The 16,746-nt window shown below is 36.3% G+C and overlaps 1 protein-coding gene across 7 annotated transcripts in view; it reads left to right on the forward strand.

Annotated features, from left to right (window-relative positions):
* Window positions 1-986: 986 nt before the first annotated feature.
* The window catches only part of ADGRV1 (adhesion G protein-coupled receptor V1), a 596,887-nt gene continuing 581,127 nt past the window's right edge, over window positions 987-16,746 (forward strand). For 3 of the 7 annotated variants that reach the window (XM_055387528.2, XM_055387527.2, XM_019027791.4), the window contains exon 1: window positions 1,021-1,175. In XM_055387528.2, coding sequence (XP_055243503.2) covers window positions 1,154-1,175 — 22 coding nt within the window. In that variant the 5' untranslated portion in view covers window positions 1,021-1,153. Of the gene's footprint in view, window positions 1,176-16,746 lie in introns of all 7 variants that reach the window. The other 4 variants (XM_055387526.2, XM_055387529.2, XM_055387534.2 and 1 more) reach the window with 3 other exon arrangements.

Raw genomic sequence — 16,746 nt, forward strand, 5'->3', positions numbered from 1 at the left:
TAACACAAAGTATCTAGTTATTCCTATTCCAATTAAGAAGAGTACTTGTGTGAGCTGCATTTAAAATGAGGAGGCTGAGAACCCATTTTTTTTTTTTTTCTGTAAAAAGCGGTGACTTGCTGTGGGAGTGCTAATCTTTCTCTTTGCTCCCGGTTTGAAACTTCCGTGATTCTAATAATGCTGCATTTGCTTTAAAAATCTCTGGTGCAGGCGGGGATGTGCACATTGCTGATGGTATGATCTGACATTGAGCCTTTACCTTTGTGTACTGGGAAAGATAAGCAACATTTGCTGAGGGTTTACCACGTGCCAGGTGTACTGTAAAGAGTTGCACTTCACACAGTCTCATTCATCTACTAACAGCCTTATGAGTTAGTAATTAATAATCCTATTTTATAAATGAGGAGACAGACAATTTATCCCAGATGTTGACCTCAATCCCTGCTTTGTAAGTTCAGTTGAGGGTAGATCCTTCCTTTCTAATATTTCATCAATTTATGCTCAAATTCTTATGGGGTAAACTTAGGGAGAGCTTCGGTAAACGTGAAACGAAACATTCTCTTAGGAACGGAAAAAGACTCAGTAAATGGGTTTTTTTCCCTGAAAGAAAACTAGGAATTGCTTACAGTGGAGTACCCAGGGCAGTGTGCACCACTGTCCATGGTGAGTTCCTTGTGCCGAAGGGGGCAACTGGAAAGTTTAGCCAAAGAAGACGATTAGAAAGCGCTGACCGCGCACTTAAATTGGGCCGCGCAGGCAGAGGCAAGCCTCGCGCGCTACTAAGCCCAGGCAGGTCAGCTTAGGCGCCTGGCTACTGGAAGAGTCCATTAGGGATGGCCAAGGCAGGGTGTTCCCGACGCCAGAGCGCGGACCTGGCTGCCCGCTGCGCAGAGCAGAGTGCGCTGCCCGGGGCGGCCACCCCCGCTCCGCTGGTCAGGTGAGCGCTGCCCCGCGAGCCATGGGTCCTATTGGAGCAGAGGGAGGATGCAGAGGGAGGAGGCAAGGGAGGGGGAGAAAGGGGAGGAGGTTGGAGCCCTCCTCCTGATCCGGTAGCGGTAGTAAGAATCAGCAGCGCGGACAAGGAGTACGGACGGGAGTCAGAGGCAGAGCGAAGGTGTGTGGAGGGCCGGCGAGGACCGCCGGGAGCGCGCGGATGTCGGTGTTCCTGGGGCCAGGTAGGCTATGGCTGAGGGGTGGTGCTGCGAGCATCGCTGAGCCCCAGGGGAGCGCCTCAGCATCAGCACCTGTTGCTGCAGGTGGGCGGCGAGGGCGGCGCGGAGGGCGGGCCACAGCCGGGCGCAGGAAGGCTGGGCGCGCACCCGGCGCCGCGGCCTGCGGGTAATGGGGCATAGCTGCCCGCGTCGGTTCTGCCCAAGGCTGCGGCTTTGCAGGGAGCTTTAGGTTCCTGCACCCCCTACCCGCCCCTTCCAAAGATGTCTGATCTCAAAGAAGGTGAGAAGTGAATGAGCAGAGTGAAGAGTTTATTTTCTTCTTTTTCTGCCTGTTTGAAACCGGAACCCTACCTAGCTTTGATTTTAAAGTCTAGCTGAAAAATAACCGACCAAGAACGGCGCGCCATAGGTAATAATTGATAATGGGAAGGGTGAGATAAACTTAAGGAGACTTGTTTGTGTTCCAAAATAACCACTGGGTCGAAGAATTTCAGTGAAATATATAGATTTTAGGGAGCTTAGGATTAACATGGAGCTATAGAATAATATGTATATGTATATATATTTAAAAACTTACAAATTTTTGATTTTAAAAACTATCTCAAAATTGATTTTTTTCTTAAAATCAAGAAATTATAGCAGTGTTCGTCAGGGGAAAATTGATTTTAAGGTGTGTTAACTTATCCTATGTAACTTGTTTTAAACCAACTTTTCCCACTTCATGAAATCCACAGCCTTTAAAATGTGTGTAATGTATTTACTAGTACGCTGCACACTCTTTTAGAAACTGATATCAAATTTTAAAGATGCATAATTACTGAGAATTAGGATGAAAGTCAAAAATATACCTTAACTAATACAGCATGATTAGAAATTCTTACTGAAGTTATGATTACTTTAAATTACTAAAGTGTTTTTTCTCCCTTTGTGTGTCATTTATCAAAATAATTAGATCAAACAACAATAACAACAAAAACCCCCAAAAGATCATAAGGAAGAGAAAAAATGATATCTTAGGCAGGATACAAATGAGCACCAATAATTTATTCTGGGTTAATTTCATAGAGTAAGTGGCAAACTATTCCGCCTATGTAATTTGAGAAAAATGTAGGTTACAGGGAGATGTCAAATATACTCTGAACTGTGTTATAATAAAATATATTAAATATATGTGATTAGGTATAATTTTCTGGCTCTGCCATTAACACACAATGACTTTGGACATTCACCCATCCTTCCAGGCATTAGTTTCTTCATTTATAAAATAAAGTAATTGGACTAGGTGATTGCAAAGGTTTATTTCAGCTAAAAATATTATATCTCTCAAATTATTACTTTTAGAAGAAGTAACCAAGATACACAGACTTTAAAAATGTACAACTGAAGTACGACTGAATCCTATCTCCATTTTCTCATTTCCATAATGAATAAATATAGCAGTCACTCCTTAATGAATGCCTGCTATGTAGTGAATTCTTAAAAACCCTTTACATAGGTTATTTTATTTAACACAATACCACCATAAATTGAACAGTAGTATATCCCAATTTATAGATAATGATACTGAAGAATGAAAAGTTTAAGCTCCTTGCCCAGAGTTCCAGTTTATAAGAGCTGGGTCAAATATTTTTTCCAAATGCTCTTAGGACCTATACTATACTGAATGGGATGATTAAAAGCTAAAATTGCCTATAAACTGAAGTAATCTTGGACTACTATAAGAGTCCATAATGGGGCAAAGGTAAATTATGTAACACTGAGTCTTCATACCATTAAATATATAAGTGCTGTATCAGTCTCCATTTATTATATCTTAATAAGTTACATATTTATGCTGTATATTTATTAATTGAATGCCAGTTGTATTCTCAGAAAGTGATCATATGAGATATATTTGTAACACAAATGGTTTTATGGTAATAAATATAACTGCTAGAAAAAATGTGAGAGGGCAGAAGCTAGTATTAAGCAAATGTTGGTATTAAGTATGTCAGATGTCTTTCTGCTTGAAGGTACTCATGCTTGAGACAAAAATGCTTACACCCAAGGGAAAAGGGTGTTCAGAGTAGAATTAGCTGTGACTAAACTCTTTTGTTCATATCCTATGATGAATCATAATAGTATGTCACATTTATTGAATATACATTGTATGCCAGGAATTCTCTTAAGCCCTTTATTAGTATAATTTTATATTGGATCATGAATTAAATTGTATTATCCTGATTTGCAAATGAAGAAACTGAGGCAGAGAGATCTATGCCCTGGGAGGACCCACAAAAAAATACTTTTTATCTTAGATTAAATGTGTGATCGTTCATTGTTCTGAAATTCTTAGGCTGTGAACATAACATGAAATCTTGAAGCACTGGAGGGAGACTTGGAGCCAAACTAAACCAACCTCTTTATTTTATATTTGAGGTAACTGAGACCTAGAACAGTTAAGAGACGCACTTAAGGCCGCATATTTTAGTCACCTATACATTCTCGTAAACTATTAGGTAAGAAGTATCCTAATGGGTAAACTTGGTTATTAATTGTTTGATTTACTGTCACTCAAACAAATGCCACCTCATGCCGTTTCTTATATTGCTGCCCTACTTTTATTTAAAATTTCAAGGTTGCCCCAATTAGGATGCAAAATCCTTGAAGACAGTGATTGTATTATATATTTCTCTTATATAGTATCTATAGGGTTCAGCATAGTGGTTAACCTATTGAATAAGTTGCTTTGTTGCCTATTTGCCTTTGATAAGTCATTATTTTATGCACCAGGTCTGAAATCTACACAGTGGAAGCACAATGCCATCCCCATTTTTCACTTCATGTAGAGGGCAACTAGACAATTTACAATGCTTACAAAGTGTAGTGAGCTTCTTAGATAATTATTTAATTTGGTTATAAAATGCAGTGTGTTACCATGGAGAGATTTGGATGTGTATTTCCCTGATTTTGGGGGGACAAATCGCATAGCTAAGTATCACACACAGTTCATTTTACCTCCCCACCACTCTGTTCTTTTGATTTGGAAATAACTTTTTTTCTGAGTGCAAACATAATGCAAAGTCATTCAGGAAATTCAGACAGTAAAGAAATAATGAAAAAATCACCAGAACCTCCCCAGTCTAAAGGTTTTGGTGAACAGCCAGCCAGAGAGGTCTTTCTTCTCTTAACTCCTGTCGAATCAGGGTGAGAGCTGAATTATTTATTGAAACCATTTACAGTAAAGTTCTATTTAGTTTTAGTATTCCATTACTCCTGAGCAGTTCAGACTTTATGTAAATAAAGATATTTGTTGAGCAATGAAGATAAACATACTACTAATAAACTGGAGTCTACTCCATGTAGAATGGAGTAGTACAGAAAGTTGATTTCCTCACATCGTATGCCTAATTTTTTCCTTTCACAAGGTAGGTTTGGGAGCACAGGGAGCATCTTTTGCATGCATGGAGGGTTCTCCAATATGCCAGGATCTTAGGCCACACATGAAGCCACAGCACCCCAGCTCTGTTGCCCTGAGTGAGGTGTGGCAGAGGAGGAGAAGGGTGGAGCTGAGGCACAAGCGGCTGTGGTAATACAAAGGCTGTGTTTTCCGATTCTACTGTGACACACTATACACTTAAAAATGTACCAGACCAAGTCCCTCCCACAGCTGCTGGGCAGGTGGTCATGGGGCCCTTTTCTGGTGCAGTCAGGCGTAAGTCTGGCTTTACCTCAAAGCCAGGGCAAGATGCTGATAGGGCATTTCTCATTCATTTATTCAGGATTCTGAAAACCTAGAATGGACCCTCTTTTATATTAAAGGGAAACACTGGCTGCTGGAATCATTGTCCATAAATGAGTCTTGAAGTAATACTCACAAAATTATTAAGTATAAAGAAAAGTTGCGGCATCTCTGAGAGACGATAGCTCTTTCTGTATGCATTCGGATGTAATTACATTGAAAATACTTGTTTTGAAGATTATGGTTTCTGGTTATTTTAATTTCATAATTCTATTTGTTATTCAAAACTTGTTTCCCTAGGCATATTTTCTTGGTTTATACTATACATTTGAGCATAGAGATTTTTCATGCTTCACTTTATTAGGGGCTTAACATGGCTTTAATCCAACCATCTGTTCGCATCTTGGCACATCAGCACGTCTGAGGTGCTGGTAGGGGCCAAATAAATTTCCCACATTTTAAAGGTTAGGGAAAGAGCTACCTTTATGAATAGATTTCAAATGATTCTCAGCAAGACAATGGTATAGAAGTGGAGTAAAAATGCATTTCATTCTCTGAAGCACAAGGTCCCCTGTCTGTCTTCAGTTTTGCTGAAAGGCAATTAGCATTTCAACTAGCCAATTTGGTTACATGCAACGAAGTACTTGGGTTTATAATTTGCTGCTCTGTCTGAGGCTGTTGAGTGCTAGGTCTTATGTAATCCTTTCCAAGTAGCCTTCTCTCCAGCATAGTTATTGTTGCTGGTCTTAAATAACTAATCAACAGAGAGTTTTCCTTGCCTTCAACCATAGGGCAAGGAAAATGAAATACCAAGCAAATAAGGGGATGACTGTAATTATAAATAGTCATTATTGAAATGTGGCACAGGTTGAAAGACATACAATAGCTTCAAATAAAATGCAACTCCAAAAAGTCATTGTGTGCACTGTTAATGGTTTCTCATGCAGTATGCACAATAAGCATAGGGCATACATACTGGGATTAATTCAGTTAACATGACTCAAAATTAACAAAGAAGGTGCAATTCCTTTATGCCAGAAAGAATTTTGTTGGGAATAGGTTTAAAAGAGAAAAGATTCTTAAGTGTTACGACAAATGAGTAAGTGCTCTGAGGCATATTGTGGAAATAAAGGTTTTGTACTGTGTGCTAATTGAAAATAAGATTTTTGTCAGCTTCTTTAGTCGTGAATTTTGACAATTAGGTAGTATTAATATATTTCATGTATACACTCATATTTCTCTGAAGGAGCCACTGTATGGTATGGTAATCCTTTTGTTAGGATAATTAGGATGATATTTTCCTGTAATCCATGTCATGGACCAGCAATTCAGTGTAGCTCATCTTTTGGTGTAACACTGTTTTTGCATAGATGTACGTGTGTAATTATTTGGAAGTAAAATAATACATTTTTCATTCTTCAAGTAATGTTTAACTGAAAGAAGGCATAATAGAAAGAAGTGTTTTAGATATAAGTCTTACAAGTGATCAGTATAATTTCGAGAACATATGTGAAAGAATTGATTTTCATCTATATTTCCAATCTGCGATTATAAAGCTTTTGTTACAGTTATAGTTAGAATCATTAGTTTTATTTAACTAATTTCAACAGTGTTGATGAGCAGGAATGAAACGAAGAGAGCTTGTTCCTTCTCTGGCAGACCAGTAAGCTAAGGTTGGAGAGTGTTCTGGAAAAAGTGGGACTTGATTGGGACTTTGAAAAATGGTGGAAGAGAGGGAGTGGAAAAAGGTAGAGAGGACTGGGACTAGCTTAGATTAAAGGTGCAGAAGCATGAATAATACAAGTGTCTTGTCCCAGACACATATTAGATTAACCTGACTGGAAATGTTGAAAGAAGAGAAAGAGATAGCTGGAAGTGCAGAGAAGGTTTGATTGTTTTTTAAATTGATAGATAATTCACATATGAAAAACAATCACCTTTCAAAGTACACATTTCCATGGCGTTTAATATATTTAAAAAGTTGTGGCCTGGGCGTGGTGGCTCACTCCTGTAATCCCAACACTTTGAAAGGCCGAGGTGGGCGGGTCACCTGAGGTCAGGAGTTTGAGACCAGCCTGACCAACATGGTGAAACCCTGTCTATACTAAAAATCCAAAAAAATTAGCTGGGCGTGTTGGCGGGCGCCTGTAGTGCCAACTACTTGGTAGGCTGAGTCAAGAGAATCGTTTGAACGTGGGAGACAGAGGTTGCAGTTTGAACGTGGGAGACAGAGGTTGCAGTAAGCTGAGATCCCGCCACTGCACTCCAGCCTGGGCAACAAGAGCAAAACTCCATCTCAAAAAAAAAGTTGTGCAACCATCACCACTGTCTATTCCAGAACATTTTCATCACCTCCAAAAGAAGCTCTCTACCCATTAGCTTTTGCTCTCTATCCCGCCTTTCTCCACTGCCTTCCAATTCCTGGAAACCAGTAATCTATTTTCTATCTCTATAGATGTGCCTATTCTGGGCATTTTGTATAAATGGAATCATGCAATATGTGACCTTTTGTGTGTACTTTCACTTAGCATGATGTTTTAAAGATTCATCCATGTTGTACCATGTAGCAATACTTCAATCCTTTTGTAAATGCCAAATAATATTCCAGAGTATGGATATGCCACCTTTCATTTATGCATTTATAAATAGATGGGTGTTTGCATTGGTTTTACTTTTTGACTATTATAAATAATGCTGCTTTAAGCATTTGTATACAAGTTTTTTTGTGCTGACATAAGTTTTTTGTTCTTGTGGTGGCACATCTAGGAGTGGAATTGTTAGGTCATATTGTCACCCTGTGCTTCATTTTTTTGAAGAATTTCCAGCTGTTTTCTAAAGTATGTTTACCATTTTATATGCCCACTAGCAATGTATGAGAGTTTCGATTTCTCTCTGTCTTTTTATGTTAACCATCCTATTTGGTGTGAAGTGGTATCTCATTCGGGTTTTGATTTGTATTTCCTTAATGACTAATGATGTTGAGAACCTTTTCATATGCTTGTTGGTCATTTGTGTATCTCCTTTGGAGAAATTTCTATTCAGGTTTTTTGCCCATTTTAAAAATAGGATTTGTTTTTGTTTTTGTTTTTTATTGAGTCATAAGAGTTCTTCGCATACTCTAGATACTAATCCCTTATCAGATATATCATTTGCAATTTTTTTTCATTGTGTGGGTTGTCTTTTTACTTTCTTGATGGTGTCCTGTAAAGCAAAATGTCTTTAATTTTGTTGAATTAATTTATTTAACTTTCCTTTGGTTGCTTATACTTTTGGTGTCACAGCTAAACAACTGTTGCCTGATACAAGGTCACAAAAATTTATACCCATGTTTTCATCTAAGAGTTTTATAGTTTAAGCTTTTACATTTAGGTTTTTATTCCATTTTGTGTTAATTTTTAATATGATATAAGCTTCCTTCATTTGCACATAGATATCCAATTATCCAGGCTCCATTTGCTGAATAAATCATTATTTTTTCATTGAATTGGCTTGGCTTCACTGTCAAAAATTAATTGACTATAAATGTATGGTTTTATTTCTGGACTCAACTGTATTTCATTGATCTAGTTTTCTGCCAGTACCTCACAGTCTTGATTATTTTACATATTTTGTTAAATTTCTTCCTAAGCATTTTATTGTTTTATTAATTATGTTGTAAATGCAATTATTTTCTTAATTGTATTTTTGAATTTTTCATTACTAATGTATAGAAATAACAATTGATTCTTGTATATTGATTTTGTATTCTGTAATCTTGCTGAACTCTTTTATTTTTTTATGTGTGGCGTTTTTAGGATTTTCTATATCCAATATCATGTCATCTGTAGATAGAGATAGTTTAATTTATCTTTTCCAAGGATACGTTTTATTTTTTTTCTTGCCTAATTGTCCTGCCTAGAACTTCCAGTAAAGTGCTGAATAGAAATAATGAGAGCTGAGATCCTTGTCTTGTCCTGTGATCTTAGAGAGAAAACTTTTGGTCTTTCAGCATTAAGTATGATGTGGATACCCATTATAGATACCCTTTGTCAGATTGGAGAATTATCCCTTTATTCCTAATTTGTATAATAAAAAGATGTTGATTTTTTTCAAGTGCTTTTTTTGTGTCTTTTGAGATGATCATGTGATTCCCTCTGCTTTTTTTCTATTAATTTGGTACATTGTATTAATTGGTTCTTGATGGTGAACCAATGTAGCATTCTTGGATAGATCTAATTTGGTTATATAGTGTATAATTTGTTTTATATGTTACTGGATTTGGTTTGCTAGTATTTTGTTAAGAGTTTTTGTGTCAATATTCATAAGGGATACTTGTCTTAGTTTTTTTCTTGGTTCTTTCTTTCCATAATGTCTTTGTCTGGTTTTAGTATCAGGGTAATACTGGCCTTATAAAATGGTTTAGGAAGTCTTGTGCTTTATATATATATTTTTAAGTTTGTGAAGGGTTGATGTTAATTATTCCTTAAACATTTGGTAGAATTCACCAATGAAACCATCTGGTCCTGGACTTTCTTCATGGTAAGTTTTGCAATTACTAATTCAATCTATTTAATTGTTGTGGGCATATTCAGATTTTTAATTTCTTTTTGAGTCAATTTTGGATGTTCATATCTTCCTAGGGATTTGTTTACTTCTAGGTTATCTAGTTTGTTGGCATGTAATTGTTCATGGTCATGCTTTATATACTCAGTTTTATTTCTGTAAAGTTGGTAGCAATGACCCCTTTTGAATTTCTCATTTTAGTAATTCAAATCTTCTTCCCTTTTTTCTTAATCTAGGCAAAGTTTTGTCAGTTTTGTTATCTTCTTTTTTTTTTTTTTTTTGACAGAATCTTGCTCTGTTACCCCGGCGGGAGTGGGAGTGCAGTGGTGCGATCTTGTCTCACTGCAACCTCCGCCTCCTGGGTTCAAGCGATTCTCCTGCCTCAGCCTCTTGAGTAGCTGGGATTACAGGCACCTGTCACCGCGCCCAGCTAATTTTTGTATTTTTAGTAGCGACAGAGTTTCACCATGTTGGCCAGCTGGTCTCAAACTGCTGACCTCAAGTGATCCACCCGCCTCGGCCTCCCAAAGTATTGGGATTACAGGCGTGAGCCACCATGTCCAGTCCCTTTTATTATCTTTTCAAAGAACCAGCTTTTACTTTTGTTGATTTTCTCTGTTGTATTTCTATTCTATATTTTATTTGTTCCCACTCAAATATTTTTTCTTTGTTTCCTTCTGCTTGATTTGGGTTTAGTTTGCCTGTTTTTTTCTACTTTCTTAAGGTGGCAGTTTAGGTTCTTTATTTGAGATCTTTCCTTTTTTTAATATATGCATTTGTGCCTGTAAATTCTCTTCCAAGCATTGCTTTAGGTGCATCCCATAAGTTTTGGTATGCTCTGATTTTATTTTCATTAATCTCAAATTATTTTCTAATTTACATTGTGCTTTCTTTTTTGATCCTTTGGTCATTTAGGAGTGTGCTGTTTAATTTCAACATGTTTGTACATTTTGCACTTTTTTCTGTTATTAATTTCTAATCTCATTCTCTTATGGTTGGAGAATATACTTTGTATGATTAAAGTTCTTTAAATTTATTGAGACTTGGTTTAGGACCTTACATATTATCTGTTCTGGAGACTGCTTCATGTGTACTTGGTAAGATATGTATTCTGCTGTTGTGGGGTGAAGTGTTCTATAGATGTGTATTAGGTCTAGTTAGTTTACAGTATTTTTTAACTCTTCCCTTTTCTTGTTAATCTTTTATTTAGTTGTTATATTCAGTATTGAACATGGGGTACTAAAGTCACTAACTATAATTGTTAAATTATCTGTTTTTCCCCTCAATTTGGTCAGTTTTTAATTCATGTGTTTTGGGATTGGCTTTTTATGTGCCTGTAGGTTTACAATTGTTACATTTTTTTGATAAATTGAGCCCTTTATCTTTATAAAATATCCTTCTTTGTCTGTAGCAACATTTTCTGTCCTAATGTCTATTTTGTCCAATATTAGTGTCTTAGTCCATTTTCTGAATACCAGAGATTGGGTAGTTTATAAGCAATAGAAGTTTATTTGACTTACAGTTTTGGAGGCTGGAAAGTCCAAGAACTTGGCTCTGGTATCTGGCAAGGGCTTTTGTGCTGTGTTATTCCAGGATGGAAAGTTAGAGGGCAAACAAGCATGTGAGACAGAGAGGGGAAATTAGACCAAACTTATCCTTTTATCAGGAGGCCACTCCTGTGTTGACTAACCCACCCCCCTAATAGCAGTATTGTTCCATTCATGAGGGCAAAGCCTTCATAATGTAATCACCTCTTAAAGGTCCTACCTCTCAACACCGTTAATTACAATGGCAATTAAATTTCAATATGAGTTTTGGAGAGGTCATTCAGACCATAGTAATGAATATAGTCACTTCAGCTTTCTTTTGGTTTCTGTTTGCATGATATATATATATATATATATATATATTTTTTTTTTTTTTTTTTTTTTTTTCATTCTTAGTTTCAACCTGTTTGTGGCTTTGAGTTTAAAGTGCATCACTTATAAAGAGCATATAGTTAGGTCATTTTTTCCAATTCATTCTAATGACTTCTGCCTTTTAATTGGAGTATTTAATCCAGTAATATTTAGTGTAATTACTGATAAGGTAAGATTGATGTCTACCATTTTGCTATTTGTTTTTTGCATCTATGTCCCTTTTCATCCCCTGTTCCTCTTTTACTGCCTTCTTTTATTTTACATAGATATTTTCTAGTGTATCATTTTAATTTTGTGGTTGTTTCTTTTATTATATTCTTTTCATTAATTTTATTATTGGTTACCCTGGGGATTACATTTAATATCCTAACCTATAATAATCTAGCTCAGATTAATAACAACTTAATTTCAATAGCGTGCAATAATTTTGCTCCTATATAGTTTCATTTCTGCCCCTGCTTTGTGCTGTTATTGTGGTACAAATTCCTTTTTTATACAGTATATACTCTTTAGCACAGATCTATTATTATTGCTTTATGTAGTTGTCTTTTCAATCACAGAAGCTAAAAGTAGTTATAATAAAAGTACATTTATGCCATCTTTTATATTTATCTGTCATGTGACCTTTTCTGGCACTTTACATTTTTTTCTGTGGATTCAAGTTACTCTCTAATGTTCTTTCATTTCACCCTGAAAGACTCCTTTTAGTATTTCTGGAAAGGAAAGTTGCTAACCACATAGTCTCTCACTTTTTGTTTATCCAGAAAAGTCTTAATTTCTTCTTAATTTTGGAATGACAGTTTTGTTGCATATAGTATTCTTGGTTTATTGTCTTTCAGCACTTTGAATACATCACTGCCTTCTAGCCTCCTAAGCTAGAGGAGAAATCAGATATTAATCAGGATATCACTTTTATGTGATAATTTTCTTCTTCCTTCCTGTTTCGTGATTCTCTCTTTGTCTTTTGCTTTGGCAGTTTCTTATATGTTTACATGTGGATCTCTTTGTGTTTATTTAGAGTTTACTGAGCTTCTTAGATATGTAGATTAATGTTTTTAAATCAGATTTGGGAAGCCTTCAGCCATTATTTCTTCAGTCATATTTCTTTAACTACTTTCTGTTGTTAGTCTTCTTCTTCTGGGACTTCCACTAGGCCTATGTTGGTATATTTTGTGGAGTCCTATAGGACTCTGAGGCTCTGTTCATCTTTCTTCCTTATTTTGTCTTTTTGTTCCTCAGCCTGGGTAATTTCAGTTATTTTCATGTTCACTGATTCACTCTTCTGGCTGCTTAAATCAGCTGTTGAGCCCCTATGTGAATTTCTCAGTGTAGTTATTTTACTTCTTAACTCCAGATTTCTGTTTTTTTTTTAAACTATCTTTTTGATATCATTCATTTGATGAGAAATCATTTTTATATTTTTTATTGTTTATATAGACATGATTTCCCTCAGTTCTTTGAATATATTTAAAACAGTTTATACAAAGTCTTTGTCTAGTAAGTCTAACATCTGGTATGTTCTCCAGGGACAGTATGTATCGATTACTTTTTTCCTGTGTATTGCTCATATTTTCTTGTTTCTTTCCATGCTTGGTATTTTTCTTTTTTAAGAAACTGTATGGCTTTGAAGTTCAGATTCTCTCTCTTCCTAGGGTTTGTTGTTGTCCCTGCTTTTATTGTTGTTTGTTTAATGAATTTTCTGAAGTCTTTTTAAAGTATGTACTCTTTGTTATGTGTGGCCATTGCAGTCTCTGCTTGGTTAGCTTAGTGGTCAGCTAATGAGTGGACAGAGATTTTCTTAAATCCTGGGAAACAGTAAGTCTCCCAGTTTTTGCTTGGGAGCTCCATGTGCGTGTTGAAGAATACCTTTAGCATTCAGCCAGAAAATTTTCAACTCTGCCTAACCTTCACTTCCTCTTTGCACACAGCCTCAAAACCAGCCAGAGGTGAGAATGTAGGGCTTTTACAGGTTTTTCATGAACATGTGCACAGCCTTATACTTGTGTGTCATCTTCTAGGTTCTAGGAATATGTCAGAAATTTTTAAATTTGCAGTAAATGTCTCATTGCCCAGTCTTTCCTTTTAAGCTTTTAGTTAGCTTATTGTTTTTCCCAGCTGTTATCTATTACCTCTGGCAGCTATTATGTTACATAATTGTCTATAAACATTTTTGACAAGTGCCTCTAAGGAAAAGGCTTTCAAATACTGGGCAAACTTTGAGTCAGGTCAAATAAAGATACTGTGGTGAGCGAAGTCTTCAAGAAACCACTAGATAGATCAAACAATGACAACTCTGTGAATTGGACTTTGATGGCTTTCCTACCCCATTCTGTTGCCTTCAGTGGCAGCCAGGATGCTGGTTTTAACTGTGATTGCAGGCTGTTAGTTTTTAAGGTGACTTTGGAGGCTGGGAGAGTTGTGTGGGAATAGGTCAAGTTTAAATGTAATAAAGTTCACTGATTTCCTGGAGATTCAGCTGTATTTCTTTAATAAATGCTCCTTGGAATCCTGCAAGCCCTTGGTTAATTTCTAAAGTTCTGCAAGCATTGATTCTGACAATTTTTGCTAGTTTTCTTATTATTTTTATGGAGCAGAGGATTTTAGGAGGTCCTTACCCTGACATTTGCACTGGTTTGGATTTTCAGAGCAAGCATTAGGGCTTCCCCCTACCTCTTGTTAGACATTGTGGAATCACTGTCAGTTTTTGAACTACAGACTGGTATAAAAATAGTCTTTTGAAGACTATTCTGTTGGTAATGTAGAGAAGGCTGATTGGAATGGGCAGAAGAGAGCAAATTAATAAAGGCAATAACAGTGGATGTATGTTGATAAGCTCTTGTTTTGGGTAACAGCAAAACAATGTTAAATGAAGGATAAAGGAGGCATTTAAAGAGGGTATCAGAAGTACTTGGTGACCTTTTGCATGACTTCTGTATTTAAGCAGGTTTGATGTCAATAATATAAAATAAAATAAAATAAAATGAAAAAGTTCTTCTGAAGAATATGTCATCCATCCAGTCATCCATTCATTCACCAAATACATGTGAATGAACTGGTACAAAAGCAGAAACAAAGACCAAATGGAACAAAATAGAAAACAGAATAGAAATAAAACTGCATACCTACAACCATCTGATCTTTGACAAGGCCAACAAAAACAAGCAACGGGGAAAAGACTGTCTGTTCAATAAATGGTGTTGGTATAAATGTGCACACATGCTCACACACGCACGTGCACACACACATGAATTAACAATATCTAACAAATTATGCTTTGATGGATGTAGAGAAAAAAGAGTGAATAATTTTCAAAGGAAAAAAGTTGAGACCGTAGGATACGTGTTTTGGGACTAGCCTTGGAAAAGGGAAGGATCTCCTGTACTGTGAGAGAGGAGAAAATAAAGTAATTGGGGGAAATTGGAATTAGAATGGACTGGATAGGAGGAAGGATACGTCAGAGAATGTATTCATGCCCTTCCTCACCTACCAGGAAGGGTGGATAAAACAGACAGGTGGCATTTAAAAGGAATTTGTCCCCATTCTTCTATATATTTTGTTAAACTCAGGATCAAGTTATGGGGCAAATGCATCACAGATGGCTTGAAGGTTTCCCTTAGATCTCTCCATGTATAGATCTACTAATTAAGTAAGAAATTTAAGGCCACCAGATTGTGAGGAAACACAATAAAGTAATGCTTTCCAATTCACAGTTTTTCCCCTCAGCACTGGGATGTAGGTTTTCCTAAGGAAGTATGGTATTGGTTGGCATAATGATTGAGCTCTCCAGGATATTGCTAAAATCAGAAATGTGGTTGAATATTATCTGATTCCCACTGAATCCATTCCCTGATGGCTTCTTTTTGGTGGAGACTTATCTAAATTACAGTCATGCATTGCTTAATGATGAGGATATCTTCTGAGAAATGTGTTTTTAGGTGATTTTGTCATCATGCAAACATCATAGAGTGTACTTACACAAACCTAGATGGTATAGTGAACCACACAGCTAGGCTATATGTATATCCTATGGCTCCTAGGCTAAAAACCTGTACAGCATGCTACTGTATTGAATACTGTAGGTAATTATAACACCAAGGTAAGAATTTGTGTATCTACACATACCTAAACCTAGAAAAGGTGTAGTAAAAATACAATATTATAACCTTATGGACCACCATCATATACCTGGTCCATCACTGACTGAAACATCATTATGCAGTCTATGACTGTATGTTGGATGAACTGCCAAAATGAGAAATAAATTATTGTTTTCTTCTGAGACAAATTATTGAGGTTTTAAAATGTTGTTTTTTTAAATGAGAGAAATTTAATAAATCACTTGATTGAGAACTGGGCATTAAGTAAAAATTAAGTCCCATTTACCAAAGCATAATTTGTCAGATATTGTTAATTCATGTGTGTGTGTGCGCATGTGCATGTGAGCATGTGTGCATGTTTATACCAACACCATTTATTGAATAGAGAGTCTTTTCCCCATTGCTTGTTTTTGTTGGCCTTGTCAAAGATCAGATGGTTGTAGTTATGCAGCTTTATTTCTATTCTGTTTTCTATTTTGTTCCATTGGTCTTTGTTTCTGCTTTTGTACCAGTAACAAGCTGTTTTGGTTACTGTGGCTTTATAGTATAGTTTGACATCTGGTAGTGTGACGCCTCCAGCATTGCTCTTTATGCTTGGGATTGCTTTGTCTATTCAGGCTCTTTTTCGGTTCCATGTTAATTTCAGAATAGTTTTTTTTTTTTAATTCTGTGAAGAATGATGTTGGTAGTTTGATAGGAATAGCATTGAATCTGTAAATTGCTTTGGTCAGTATGGATGTTTTTATGATATTGTTTCTTTCAATCCATGAGCATGGAATATTTTTTCATTTGTGTCATCTGATTTCTTTCAGTAATGTTTTGTAGTTCCCCTTATAGAGATCTTTCACCTCCTTGGTTAGCTGTATTCTTAGGTATTTCATTTTCTTTGTGGCTATTATAGGTGGGATTCTGTTCCTGATTTATCTTTCAGCCTGAACTTTGTGTATAGAAATGCTACTGATTTTTGTACATTGATTTTGTATCCTGAAAGTTTACTAAAATTGTTTATCAATTCTAGGAGCCTTTTCATGGAGTCTTTAGGATTTTCTAGATATAGAATCATATCGGGTTGATGCCAGCTTCATAGAGTGAGTCAGGGAGAAGCCCATTCTCCTAGATTTTTGGAAATAGTTTCAGTGGGATTGATATCAGTTCCTTGTACGTCTGGTAGAGTTCAGCTGTGAATCCATCTGGTCCAGGATATGTTTTGGTTGTTAGGTTCCTTATCACCAATTTAATTTCAGAAGTTGATATTGGTCTGTTCAGGGTTTCAAGCTCTTCCTGATTCAATCTTG

The sequence above is a fragment of the Gorilla gorilla genome, chromosome 4, assembly GCF_029281585.2.
Source record: "Gorilla gorilla gorilla isolate KB3781 chromosome 4, NHGRI_mGorGor1-v2.1_pri, whole genome shotgun sequence".
Lineage (NCBI taxonomy): Eukaryota > Metazoa > Chordata > Mammalia > Primates > Hominidae > Gorilla > Gorilla gorilla.